The sequence below is a fragment of the Gadus chalcogrammus genome, chromosome 22, assembly GCF_026213295.1.
Source record: "Gadus chalcogrammus isolate NIFS_2021 chromosome 22, NIFS_Gcha_1.0, whole genome shotgun sequence".
In the NCBI taxonomy this organism is placed as follows: Eukaryota; Metazoa; Chordata; class Actinopteri; order Gadiformes; family Gadidae; genus Gadus; species Gadus chalcogrammus.
Genome location: NC_079433.1, coordinates 19,842,365 through 19,857,364, shown reverse-complemented (window position 1 = coordinate 19,857,364; position 15,000 = coordinate 19,842,365). Strand labels below are relative to the sequence as shown.

Below are 15,000 nucleotides of genomic sequence, written 5' to 3'. Positions count from 1 at the left end.
ATGTGTGTTTGCATATGTTTGTGCATGTGTGTGTGTGTTTGTGTGTGTGTGTGTGTGTGTGCAATTCCCTTTGTGTGTCTGTTCGCGTATGTTCGTGTGCATGCGTGTGCATATGCGTGCGTGTGTGTGCGTTTGTGTATGTGTGTGCATTTGTGTGTGTGTGTTTGTGTGTGTGTGTGTGTGTGTGTGTGGGTGTGGGTGTGTGTGTGTGCGTGTGTGTGTGCGTGTGTGTGCGTGTGTCTGTCTGTCAGGTATGCACACAGGCGCCCGGCAGGAGGAGGTTATCGACCACCGGCTGACAGACAGGGAGTGGGCAGAGGAGTGGAAGCACCTTGACCATGTAAGAAAAGTAATAACGCTTTTTATTACTATACCCTAAAGTTCTGTCTGTGAGGAAGATAAAAATTGCCTTTTTATTGTATTCATGTTTATAATTAAGTCATTCTTTTGTATTCCTTTTGTATATTGTACATGTGTTTTGCTTGTATGGTTTAGTGTGCCTACAAGTTCATATATTTATATTTAGTATTTGTACAATGGAAATATTGAATTATCAATTAGTGGTGTGATGTTGTTTCAACCCTCCAGGTTGGAACAACATCACATTGTTACTACATTACATTAATTCCAAGTCCTTATCTGATCTATCTCATCTAATCTCATATTATCCAACCAAATTGGATCTAATGTGATCTAATCTGATCTAATCTGATCCAATCTGATCTAATCTGACCCAGTGTTTCCTAATCCAACCTAATCTGTTTTAATCAAATGTTATCTAATCTGATCTCACTTCATTTGATGGAGCCCAGTTGACCTTTATATAAACCAATCTAATCCTCCTCTCCTCCTTGTCTCCCTTTGGCTCCCCAGCTGCTGAACTGCATCATGGACATGGTGGAGAAGACGCGCCGGTCGCTCACCGTGCTGCGGCGCTGCCAGGAGGCCGACCGCGAGGAGCTCAACTACTGGATCCGCCGCTACAGCGACGCCGAGGAGATGAAGAAGGGCGCAGCCAGCGGGCAGTCCCGCCAGCAGAGCCCCGCGGGGCAGGACAACGCAACGCAGCCAGGTACACACTGACTACACACTGTTACCATGACAACGCATACAGGTACACACTGACTACACACTGTTACCCTGACAACGCAACTCCAGGGTACACACTGTTACCTTGACAACGCAGCACCAGGTACACACTGTTTACTTGACAACGCAACGCCCGGTACACACTTTTACCCTGACAACGCAGTGCCAGGTACACACTGTTAGCCTGACAACGCGATGCCAGGTACATACCGTTACCCTGACAACGCAACGCCAGGTACACACTGTTACCCTGACAACGCAACGCCAGGGTACACACTGTTCCCATTACAACGCAGCGCCAGGCACACACTGTTGCCCTGACAACGCAGAGCAGCCAGGTACACACTGTTACCATGACAACGCAGCACCAGGTACACACTTTTAGCCTGACAACGCAACGCAGTCAGGTACACACTGTTACCATGACAACGCAACGCAGCCAAGCACAAGCAGATTACAATACTGGGGGGGGGAACGTTCTCGGGCACGGTGACACATTTTACTGGGAGACGTTCTCTGGTGACACATTTTACTGGGGGACGTTCTCTGGTGACACATTTTACTGGGGGACGTTCTCTGGTACAGTCACAATTGTTACTGGGGGGATATTCTCTGGTCCTATGGAGTATTCTGGACTATAGATTTACTGCTGTGCTCGAGTCATTGAGTCTGCACTTTTATCCAAAGGGACTAGTCCATAAATAGAGCTCCTTTCTCAAGATTTCTTGCTTGATAATTAAGGGAGGTTTTCTCTACTCTTTGGACAGCTAGGGTTAGCAGGGTGTCATAGAAAATGGCCTGTGAAGCAATTTTTGACGTTTGTGACTGATACTTTGATTAAGAGCTATAGAAATGAAATGTGTTTGACTTGTACTTGACTTAATACATGATATTATATCTAATTCATTGTATACAGGACATTTTTCAGATACACTAGCAACTACACTTACATTCCTGATTTAGAAATTTAACATGACACGTTTATATATATTCAGGGTAATTGCTTACTCTGTGACTTCAATAGTGTAGCCTCATGTGCATGGGTTTTATTTAGCGATGCACCAATACCAGTATTCAGACTCGGGCCTGATACTATGCTCATGTTCTTGTAAAACTTCTCAGATGCAACCGCCCGATACCACTTTACACCATGTGACGTAGCGAACCAGTAAACCCAATTTATTTTTGTATTAGTAGTTAAGTAGTGATTTCTCTTATATGATCGTCAACATAGTAATCTATTACATTTTATCACTGTTACCGAAATAAGTCCCAAATTTAGAGGAAAATAGGGTAAATCCTATCTTTTTGGAAATTCTCCCCAAAACACCCCACTCATTTCGTGACGTCAGACCTATTCCGAGATAGTCTGGGTGTCCGCCAGAAAGTTGGGCTTTTCTGAAACATATAGAATAACGCCACGGTGTGTGTTGAGGATGAAGCTCTGTCTGGGCAGCTATTGCTGCGGAGAGAAACTTTAGCTTTTCAGAAACGTATTTTATAATGCTATTGCTAAAGTGTGTGTGGATGGTGAAGCACCGTCTGAGCCTCGATTTATTTTATACCTGTGTCCGAGGGATTAGCTTCTCGGACCCCTATAGTATAAAGCTACAGCGAGTGCCGCATTTCATATGCAATGTCGCTCATTATAATGCCCAAAGACACCGACGGCACTAAAAAAGTATCACAAAGTTGCCGTAGGCCGCAACAATGGCAATAACGCGCCACCCACTTCCCTACAACTCTCAGCCCAAAAAGGATGAGAGTTAAAATCTCATAGTGTTCGAATTCCTGCAGAAAACGTGGGTTCACTGGCTCTTTAAACTGTAATGGTATTATTAAGTACCCAAATGTAAGTACTTGTACTTGGCACGCGAAGAAGAGGAATGGGTGCCTCCCTAGGTCTTATTGCAAGTGTGTGAATGGCACAAGGTTTATTTTGAAATGTCTCCATCTGTTTTATTTTACTCTAGATTTTGCTTCCACCAATTGCCCTATTTGCTGAATATACACTCATCAAACATAACCACCAGACCTCTGACAGTCGTATGTGTGTGTGTGTGTGTGTGTGTGTGTGTGTGTGTGTGTGTGTGTGTGTGTGTGTGTGTGTGTGTGTGTGTGTGTGTGTGTGTGTGTGTGTGGGTGTGTGTGTGTGTGTGTGTGTGTGTGGGTGTGTGTGTGTGTGTGTGTGCGTGTGTGTGTGTGTGCGCGTGTGCGTGCATCCGTGCATGTGTGCGTGCGTGCTTGCCTGTGTACAGAGATTCACAGAGAGATGCTGCATCGGCCTGTCTCCACTGGCTACGTCCCTGAGGAGATCTGGAAGAAAGCTGGTGAGACATGCTTCCCTGTCCCACATCACAACAAACACAAACCAGGACGCAGACAAAAATACACACACATCTTATTAGTGCTTTCCATTACTTCTGCTTTGAGGTGGACATCAATGCCACCTTATTTACCCAGAGAGATTTCTAGAAGTACAAATGTTGCTTCTTTTTGTTCTATCAAACTTGTTCTGCTCCCACAATCCCAGCCCTGGTTCTGTGTGCCCCCTGCTGCCACGTCTGTCAGAGCAGTGGCCTCCTCGTATATCTGTCCTTATTATAATTGAGACTGTACCGTAGTCGGTTGAAAGAGGCTGCAGCACTCCACAAAATTACTCCAAATATGATGTTAGACAGTAACTACCCTGGCTGGCGACACCAATATGCAGCTATCACAGTACATCCGGCGGTTAAGACATAAAATAACTCACGACTCACTCAGGCACTCCATTTCTTTATCTTTCAACCTATGTCATAAATAGTAACCGACAATGTTGCACACACACAACGATGGCCACCTTGAGAATAGAAGTATGTGTCTTAAATAAAAAACAGTCTTTGGCATAAACCCTGGAATGACCATCATCACTTGCTCTGAGACCAGAAGAATTCTCTGGAAAAACCGATACAGGGAGTGGCGTGGTATAGGAAGAAAAATAATTTAATGCTGAAGAAATCCACTTTGTATTCACAGTCAGTGATACAGTATATCTGCTATTTTAGCCCCTTGGAGGAAATAAATTGTCCCCTTGCTTGACCAAGCATGATGTTTGAGATACTCAGAACAAGTAATATGCATTTAAATTGAATTGAGTATCATGGTCCAGACAGCATACAGCTCTCTATCTCTCTCTCTCTGTCTCTCTCTCTCTCTCTCTCTGGTCAGCCCTCTCCACCAGCTCATATCCATCTTCCATCTCAAGCATTTTGCTGTGTGTAATCACAATTCCATGCACAAGGCGTATATCAAAGGGAACCCAGGGACCAATCTGATCCACGGCCGCTGCCGCAGCGCAGCGGGTTAAGAACCAAACCACGCCGCTTTAACAACCTGGCTCCTTCACAGAGGAGGAGAGAGAGAGGGGAGAGAGGTTGAGAGCGAGAGAGGAAACGTATCTTAGCCTTGAGGTAGTGTGTGTGATTCGACTAACTAAAAAACATGGGGGATAACAAACGTGTGTGCTTAAAGTAGCACAAACACTGGACTGGGGAGTCCCTATGGTATTGAGAATAACACTCAGGTTTTTGGAAGACAATGAAGCACATTATGAGTCGCTAAAAACTGGGTTCATCTTTTCACTATTTTCCCTCCCTTGGCGTCCTCTCCTATTTCAAGTGTTTTGTTTTTTTTTGCGTTATTTTCACCTCATTTGTAGGTCTTTATTTGTCGGGCTGAGGCCAGACTGAATTAAATATAGCCCAGGGAGATTTCAAAATAGGATTTTTTTTTCCTTCACACAAAGGAATGCTGCGGTGAATACATCTGTTTGAAACGGGCAAAATGTTTACAGTTGGTGATAAATATTCAAGCACCTTGCACAGTGTCCTGCCGCCGTTCCCTCCCTCGCTCCCTTGTCGCACAGGCCTCTGGGATCACAATGGAAAATGCATAATTTAAATATAAATTGCCTGCTTTGCATATACAATTAGTCAAGTTACAGGCTTGATAGGAGCAAACAAAAGCCTATGCCTTGACGCAGGGTGTGGAGTTGTGCGCTGCTTGATGTGTGGAGGCTATTCAGACAGCGGAAGGCAAAAAAAAGGAAAAAAATTATATATATGTATAAATTACCTGCAATGAATTGGTTTTAGGTAAAGTTATTTTTTTAAACAAAAAAATACCCCCCCCCCTAAAAATAAATTAAGAATCAACCTTGAATTTACTTGTTTTCTCATCTACCTCAAAGGCCAAGCCCACAATTCTTTGATATAAAGACAAGAAATCTGTAATTTTTCTTATTTTTTTTACAAATTCCGGCATGGCAATGGGTTGTTGACTCCTCCATAGATGTAACCAATTAAACAACTCACAATCACTGACATAGATGTGCTCTAATTAGTCAGGAGTTATTGCAAGGCAAATAATTGCGGTAGATTCAACTTTGGCATGACATATATTACGTCCTGGATGCCTTTGCAAACCAAGTCAGAGAATTGATGAGGCAGGTGCATGGAGCCGAATTCCATATACGACTATTTACATCTGATTTAATTTAATTCAATTTCTTCTGGTTTCCAAAGACAAATTGTGAGCCATCTTCTCATTCATTTATTGAAAGCAATTGTGTGAGTTTAACCATATCTTAGTTAAGAATAATTTAACAATTATCTCTCGTAAAAATCCAAATTATTATATAATAACACATCCAAATATTCTGTCATATTGGAGAGTTCGATGCTGCAGTCACTTCCATGTTTCCTAAATGCTGTTTTACTAAATGTACTTGATGATAAAAAACAAATGTTTTAAGTGCCGTTAGCTGCTAATGCGGTTAACGTCGCTAACGTTAAACCAAGGGCCTTTTTTTTTTTTTGTCACAATACATGTATGACGTCATGCAAGACAATAACACCCGCCATCGCCCCATTAGACAACGTGTTGCTGACGCGTTCCGCTGCCCCACTCTCTCCAGAAGAGGCGGTGAACGAGGTGAAGCGGCAGGCCATGTCGGAGCTGCAGAAGGCCGTATCGGAGGCGGAGCGGAAAGCTCATGACATGATCAGCACCGAGCGAGCCAAGATGGAGCGCACGGTGGCTGAGGCAAAGCGCCAGGCGGCCGAGGATGCACTGTCAGTCATCAACCAGCAGGAGGACTCCAGCGAGGTGAGCACACACACACTCACACACACACACACACACACACACACACCCAGATCCAAAGGCAGGTAGACACGCAAGAACGCACACACACACACACAGATCCAAAGGCAGGTACACACGCAAGCACGCACACACACACACGCAAATAGATAGACACAAACTCACACACATGAATACACAACGATAACACACATATTTACACATGCACGCATGCACAAGGGGCACACACACACACCACACATACACCCACAAACAAGCATAATTCGCATTTGAATGAGGTTTGTCATCAAATTTGTCAACAAATATGCAGATGAGAGCCCCGCTGGCTCACCAGGTAGAGCGCGTACCATTAAGGCTTAGTCCTGATCTCACCCTCCCGGGTTCGATTCCTGCCTGAGGTACTTTGCTGCCTGTCCCCCCCTCTATCTCCCATGCCTACCTTTCTATCGCACTCTTTCATGATGAAAAAAGATGCATAGAAAGCGTTTAGAATTGATCTAATTCATAGAAAATGTTCTTAACACCAAATCTCTTTTCGCAAATCAGCCAGGCCAGTTCTGCCTTGCATCATGTGATCAGAGCCTTGGCTGGTCAAGTCAGGCGTCTCCCTCTGCCCTTTCGTCTTCCCGTAGAGGATCCGCTAGAATGTTTACAGAGGTGTTAGCAATTCAGCTGGGAGGAAATTAGGGAAGGAGCTTTGGGTTGCTAATCACGATGGGAGGCCCTGACGTTTAATCAGTAAAGTGAAGGGTGGTTGTGGGTGTGTGGCACACAGCTGACATTAATTGCAGGAGGGGATGTTTATGTGACGGAGGCAAAGGGAGGTCTGAAATAAAAGAGAGGAGAAGCAGGCGTTGTGAGCTGTTTGCAGCGGTGGACTCCTGCTTCCTGGGGATATGCCGCCGCCTCCCCAAAGTTTCTCTGTGGTTTCAGGATATATTTAAAGTGGACCTTAGTGTAATTCAAGATGGATTTCGTAAGATCTGGCCCCTGTGGTCGTTTGTTTAAATGTCTTGGGAACATATGTCTGTTTCTGCCATGCGCCACCTTGATAGTTTATGCTAATTATATGTTCTGTGTAAACCACGTATCACTTTGATGTTCCCGCACTCATCCTATATCGGTTTCATTCATACTTGTTCATGTGTTCACAGAACATTTAGCATTACTCTTTAACTTAATACAAATTCACAATAAAAACAACACCAATAGATGATTTCAACAACCTTACACAGAATTTTTGACTTTTTCGGCACATCAACACATTTGCTTGATGATCCCCGTCTCTGATCCTCCAGAGCTGCTGGAACTGCGGTCGTAAGGCCAGCGAGACGTGCAGCGGCTGCAACACAGCGCGCTACTGCGGCTCCTTCTGCCAGCACAAGGACTGGGAGAAGCACCACCACGTGTGCGGCCAGACCCTCCAGGCCCAGCAGCAGCAGCAGCAGCAGGCCAGCCAGCAGCAAGGGGGGGGTGGCCCCGGGCCTGAGACTCCGGCCCCTGTCAGCTCCTCCGCCTGCACCCCTAGCAGCGGTGCCGGGAGCCCGGCGACCACCCCGCCCGCCACGGCTGTCGCAGCCCTGTGCTCGGTCCCTCCAGGCCCACTTTTGACCACGGCCCTGGACGGAACGCCGCGCCAATAGAGGCGGGAGGACTCCGAGACGGAGGACGGACAGCGCCAAAAAGAAGAAAAAATAAAAAACGCCCAAACTCGGTCCTGTGCTCTTGACTGTGAAACCCCCCACGCCATTCTAAGCAGCACAACTCTCTCAATTTGGCTCTCAAAGATGCTGAACAGGTGGGAACAGGAACAGAATGGTCGATTTTATTTTGCGCTCCCTTTGTCATTAGCAGCAGGAGGAGAAGGTCCATACTCGGGTCATATTGACTTGCCCTGACTTATATATACAAAGATATTCTTTGTTTTTAATTATTCATTATTGGTGTCCCTTTTAATTGTTACTATGCTGATTATCGTTGTCTTTGTTTGTCGTTGTCGTGGCTGTTCTGATTATTGTTGACATCATTGTTGCTTATCTTCCATTTTATTGGTGTAAATATGAACATAAGAGACTAAGGGAGCTCAAGAGAAGAACGACCCTTTATTATTATTATTTTTTTTATTATTATTTCCCTCCTAAACCTGGGACATGAAACATGTTGACCTCAAGAAGACACTTTACCAAACAATATACCAAGGACTTTTGACTAGCTAGCATAGCTAATCTTTTAGCGACTGACATTGTATGTAAAGAAAGGTATTACAACTAAATAATAACCTGCCAAACAAAGTATGCCGGACAGACATACAGAAAGAAAGACACGAGGGTTGGACTGGATCTCTTACCCAGCGAGACCTGCCAAGGAAAGGCAGATGTGCAGCATATTGCGAGGAAATCCAGATGTTTGCCGCAATGTTATTCCCTCTGACTTCGAATAATATCCAGGTCAGTGGGCCGGGAAACACAAAGCTGTCTCCTTGGAACAGTGTAAAAATGAACCATTTCTTGAACAAGCAGCACACAAAAATGTATATGGATATACCGAGGACAGGTTTCAATTGTGCAAATTTTGCCGGGACAACTCGAGGAGTTCAGTTCCTCACATCAGTAGGAAAGCAGAACGGCTGTGGTCAAACAACAGGAAGTCTTTCCTCTAACGTTCCTGTCACTTCCCAAACCCATGCTCTGGAAACAGATGATTTTTGTTGTTGTTCTTCATCTGCTTCTTCCTATTTTCCACTGTAGATGTCATGGTGTGGAACACTTTTGTCACATGGTGTGGCAAAATGGTTATTTCCTGTATCTGTGTTGGATATTTGTGACGACGAATAGCACCCGACCTCGTCACAAGAACTTCCCTTATCCCTCTCTCTTTCTCAACCCTTCTATCTTTCTCAAGCTAGTGTGAAAAGAGATAAGAGAAACAGAAGTGTTGTCCACTTCTGGGCTGATTTTCTATTCTGTGTATAGGTGGTGGATCTCTTGGTGTCCATGTTTTATCCTCCCCTTCTCCCATTTTTTTTCAAGAAAAGACAAGCTATATCTCAGAGCTGCTAGACCAGCCCATATCTTTTCTGAGAAGCTAGCATGTTTCACGCGGAATGCTAACCTAAATGTTTGTACAAGGGACGTACATCAATGTATTTGCACTGTCACAGAGGACATTTCAGCATGCTTCTTTTGTTTTTAGCACAAATGTTTTGTTGTTATAGAGCCATTTTCCACAGACCAATTCTTTGTACATAGTGCTGGTGTATCTGATCTGTGAATTTTTTCCTTTTTTTTTGTAATGTTGGGTAAATGTAAAATCACAAAATTTAGTAATTGTAAAACATATTTCTCTCAACATGCTAAAGAAAGCTGTGGTAGCTTCTTTCTTTTGTTTTCGAGTAACTGACAGTGCATGCACATTATGATCGTTGGTTAAATATATGTTATTTTTTAGAAAAACACAAAACCACACAAAAACAACAGAAAAATAGAAACTACTTAAAAACATTGCTTTCCAAATTCCAAGGTGTATATCTAATTGACAGCTTTAACATTGCACCAAATTACAAACAATAAAAGCAGAAGAGATAAAAAAAAATACAATTACCACAGAAGACAGCCAAAGACCGACAACAAGGACCAAAATCCTGACTTAGATTATGTACAAAAGAGGTAAATTCACTCTGACTGTTTGTTATTTATTTCCATAATGTTAACTTGTGGCTTTATTCATTAAGAGAAAGAAAAAAAATCACCATTAGTTACACTTTGTTACTTAAACTCTATCTGAAAAGGTTCTGGATTTGTGCAAACCAGTGGTAGACATCTTATGTTGTAAAATGATGTTGATGAAAGCATTATGGGAAAGTTTTGCAGCAAAGGTTAAATTTGAACTGGAGCAATAATGACCACTACCACTTAAACACTAATTATTTCTGAGACATACCCATTGAGTTAAATTATAGATCATAAATTAATTTAAACTTTAAAGCAGTAAAGTCTGTCATCCCAAAATATGGGAATATGGGACAGCTTCATTCTATATGTTTTTTTCTTTATTTTTTTATTTTTTAGTGTGGGGATGCAAACTTTTCCACTTTATAAGCCTATCCTAACAAACCTTTTTTTAAGCCTACCAATGCTAAATCCAACAAACCTTTTGAGTTGACAGTGAGGGAGCACTTCAACCTGACACAAAAACAGCTCCTTTTCTCACCTCGGTGCTATACAGAAGCGTGTCACTGAATTCTGACCTCAAGGAACAATGGGAGGCCATTAAAGGTTCTGGGCATTTATTTAATTACCCACAATCTCCTCTCTTCCTCAACTCTCCCTTGTTGTCTAAATCCACCAAACGAACACCTGCTTGTTTTTTTAAAAAGGGTTACCAAATCCAAAAAAGGGTGTTTTACACCATACTTCTCAGAAGCTGTGACGAGATAGCCAAGCTGTCTTTCACATCAGTGTATTCGAAGATATACCAACAAATAACGTACGTTTTTCGTTCATCAGGGCTAAAACCTGGCTTATCAACAGAAAAACAAACAACAAAAAAGCGAAAAGATGACATGCGTTATTCCTCGATAATTCTTGGAGATGTTGAACAGTTTTTATTTTTCTTCCCTCCTTTATGTGTGTGTTTTGCTGCCAATTCCTCGGTGGCAAACAAGTCTCAAGTCTACCTCTTACAGCACGATAAGAGCAGTCGCCACGCTGATACTGGTCTAGTCGAAACCAAATGGGCACAAGAGAACAGGAAAAATAAAAAATTTAAAAAGAATAAAAATAAAACAATATCCAAAGTCAAGCTCATACAGCTGCAAAACCATATCACTACTTGGTAACAATGCAGACCTCATTGATAGATACAAACAAACAAAAATGTTACACAAAAGAAAAAGATAAAAATGTTAATAAAAAATACTTGTGTCATGTTCTTTTATGCCTGTGGCGTTTCTGAGATACATCAACGTTTTGAATTGTTTAAAAACAAATTAAGATATGTGCAAATTTGAAGAGAAGAGCTGTCGAATTCAAATGCAGTCCCGTCGAAAAAAGGGTCACGAATGAGAAATCGTATTTTTATTTCTTTCACTCGTTTAACTTTGAAACCCCTTCACCCTTTCTTATTTTCCTCTCACTCTTCTCTCTGTTTGTGAAGATACGCACTGAACCAATGCTTTTTCACATATTGCTGAAGTGATTCAAAGTGGGGGAAGGGTTTTAAAAAGACAATGCTTGTCAAGAAAATAATTTAAAAAGGCTATGAATTTAAGCATGCCTGTTTTTCACAATTGGTGAGGGAACGGGTTTGGCAGTGGGTATTCAACTTCCTGGTCTTTTGGGAATTTGGATGGACAGTGTTTAACAGCAAACAGTGAAGACTAGCGTCCAACTGGGTTGTGGGGGTAGCACAGCTTTGGGGCGGGGGAGGGCCCTCTTGAGAAGAAGTTCGTTTTTAGGAGGGTCAAAAAAATGGAAACTCAAATGATTTGATGATTTGAAGTTGTTGTGCAATACTTAATTGAAACAGGGAGACAACGGCCAGCGTCGAGGTCTCCTTGACAGCTTTTCCTGAGGGATATGTCAGAGCTGTGGTTTTTTGTTGACATTTTCTTTCCCTTTTTCTTTTACTTTCAAATTTATTTTGTATATTTTTTTGGGGCTGTAAACTATGGTCTGTTGGTCTGTGAACCTTTGCAGTATAATTCTGGTATTGTTCTCTTTACGGTGTAATAAATATGTTAATACCTGCCTTGGAGACTGGAGACTCATGTTTTGTTTTATTACATGTAATTTGAGTTATCTCCTGAGAAAGCCGAATAATGTATCACATTTTTCGTTAAATACACAGATTACGTTTTTCCAAATTTTACAACAAACAAGTGTTTGCTTTGCAACCATACTAATCAAACAGCCGTCTGGGATCTATTAATTATTACGTTAAAAATATTGTGTTTTCCTTGCAACCACACTAAGCACAAATTAAACATCTGATCAACTACTTAGACCGCTGTCACTTCTTTTTCAGCAGTTGCGCAATTTCCTAACATATTTAGAAAATATTATTACTTTATTACCCGGCTCTTCTTAATGCTGTAGAATGCTCCAATCACTTGAATGGGCCTTCCCAACTTCTAGCAGTCAAATGTGTTTTAAAAACTGACCATTGCTGAGCATATATTGACCGCTGTCAAGGAAAGTGGATTTTTTGCCTCTGATTCACGTCTTTCGTCTCACTCCGCAAGTAGTCCGGTAAGTTATCAACCCCAGCGTTTTCGGTTTTTAAGCGACGTCAACGTCTTTTGCAAACTATTTCTCTGCTGATCAACACTATGAATGGTATGTCAAGTTTTTTTTTGTTTCGGCAAATAGCCGTGCAATAAGCGGAATAATGTATAGAACGCTGGTCATTATCGAAACTTAGCCCCTTCAGAGCGAAGCTCAACGCCTCCGGTTCGCGCCGGTGTCCGATTCGCCCTGTCTGGGCTTATTTTCCCGATAATGACCGGCGTTCTATACATTGTTCCTTACATATTATACAACTAATGCTATTAAAGAACATTTCATATTAAGTGGCAAACACATGCTTATTTGTAGGGGCTTAACAGTGTTTTAAATTAAGAAGTATAAGTAGTATTTAATGAAGTACATTTTTGGATTGAAAACTAAGTAGACCTCATTTTTAATGAGGCAATCTCAAAGATCCCCATCTCGAAGATCTCCAAAGATTTTAATTTAAACAAATGTCTTTTAAGTCACTGGGCCCTATTTTGACGGTCTGAAACGCAGGTGAGAAGTGCCAAGCGCAAATAGCTTTGTGGGCGGTTCTATGGCGATGTTCCTATTTTACCGGCGCAAAAATTAATCTTGCGCCTGGCGCAAATCTAAAAAGGGTTGGTCTGAAGTAGCCTAATTACCCGTAGTGTGGTTTGGGCGTAACGTGCAATAAACCAAGAGAGTGCCAGCTCCCATCCCCTTTAAGAGCCATGAGCGCATTTGAATCTGACGAGTTGATATTTTGACAGCGCGTCTACAGTCGCAGATGCACATGAATTTCAAACTTCAAATGGCTCAGTTTATGGCCAAATAATATTGCCTAATTCACACATGGAATAAGGTTTTCTTCCATAATTTCAGAAATACTGAGCCCTCAAATACATTTTGGCAAAGAAAACTTAACACACATATGATATGCGGTAACTGTGGTTCAATTTAATGATATACGCAGTAGATTATAAACATTGTTTCTTATCAGTATTATGTGCACTATCGTTATCGACTTGTGTTCCTAATATGCATGTGTCCCCCAGTTAATATACATTGCCATGGACTGTATTATGCGTTGCGTGTTTAGTTTGCGTGTGTTTAAACAGATGGACGCACACACGCACGCCCGCATTCATTCATTCTTTTTAACACTCACTCGCGGTAAAACAATGTTTTCTCACTATCAAATATCCATCAATCCTAAAAATTATGGGCATGTACACGATGTCTGTGTCAAGAAAATATGTGTTTGCTGTACGGTGTTTGCAGATGGATTGATTTAAAAGTATAACTTATTACCGCTGCATCAGCTGTTCTTTCCCAAATAATTTACCAAGAATGTGTGGCTAGGTAGATGAGAGAAGCAAAGTGTATGAGCGAGGTGCACAAGCAACATTATGCATGCGCCATTAAAATAGCATCTGAACAACGCGCCACTGACTTTAAACCAGGTTTTTCCTGGTTTGTGGCGCAAGTGATTTCTGAAACTGCAACATAGCACCAGGGAAAATTTGTGCCAGAACACGCCTCCTCCTTTCGCCGAACCGCCCCTGGGGGCGCAAGATCATTCCCTAATTTACCGACGCATGGCGCAGGAGGGAAAAGAACACTCTGCGCCAGTGGCAAACTAGCAACGACACATGCGCCAGTGAGAAAGTCAATTGCGCCGGATGCAAGATAGGGCCCCGTATCTTTCAACAAATTAGGTAAATTAGGTGATTGAGCTTATGGCCCACTAATAGCCCTTGCATTTCAGTATTATGAATGTTGTGACTCAGTTAGTGACGCGTTTTCCATTAGCCAGCAGTGGTTGTTGCCCCAGAGTGGGTATGGCAGAGCTACTGCAACAGACTCTCTTCAACACCCTTGTGTGAGTAGCAGTATACTGTTTTATTTTTACCAAGGTGCAGCCAAAGAGAGCAAATGGAGATTGCTCCTGATTGCTACCTAGAGTACTGAGACAATTTTCTAAAGCCAAAAAGCAAACCCCTTATACCTACCCTGAGGTTAGGAATCTAAATCAACCCTGAAATATAACCCTAAAAGGGAAACCCGGTTTTAAGCAGCAAGAATGCATCTTAAGCTGCTTTATTGCTATTAATGTAATAAACTTTAAAGCTCATGTGTTAGCCACAGACAAGGAGAGAGAGGATATGTTCTCAACAGAATAAAGTTTATCAATAGTTTTGGTGAATGCACCCATCATTTTTTCTTCTTTGTTGGATGAAGAAGTCAGAAAATTAGCTGGGACATGAGATCCTCCCCATCTGAAGTCTTAACTCTTGGTGGTGAGGGTGTAAGATGTTTAGTTTCAACTGTAACTTACTCCTGCTGCGGGAGTCCTTGATTAGGTTCTCATAAATAACCCCACAGCTTAAAACCAAGCTGCTAAAGATGTAAGAAACATCTTAAATCATTGTTTGAGATTGTTTATGATGTGCTTTGCTCTTATGGGATACATGGTTAAACTGAAAGGAAATGTAAAGTATGTAAACATAATATA

The 15,000-nt window shown here is 42.1% G+C and overlaps 1 protein-coding gene across 6 annotated transcripts in view; it reads left to right on the top strand.

Moving 5' to 3' along the window:
- The window catches only part of runx1t1 (RUNX1 partner transcriptional co-repressor 1), a 69,124-nt gene extending 56,559 nt beyond the window's left edge, over positions 1–12,565 (top strand). For 2 of the 6 annotated variants that reach the window (XM_056582351.1, XM_056582357.1), the window contains 5 exons: positions 252–349; positions 874–1,072; positions 3,348–3,419; positions 6,005–6,237; positions 7,533–12,565. In XM_056582351.1, coding sequence (XP_056438326.1) covers positions 252–349; positions 874–1,072; positions 3,348–3,419; positions 6,005–6,237; positions 7,533–7,877 — 947 coding nt within the window. In that variant the 3' untranslated portion in view covers positions 7,878–12,565. The remainder of the gene's footprint in view (positions 1–251; positions 350–873; positions 1,073–3,347; positions 3,420–6,004; positions 6,238–7,532) is intronic. The other 4 variants (XM_056582356.1, XM_056582352.1, XM_056582355.1 and 1 more) reach the window with 4 other exon arrangements.
- The last annotated feature ends 2,435 nt before the right edge of the window (positions 12,566–15,000 follow it).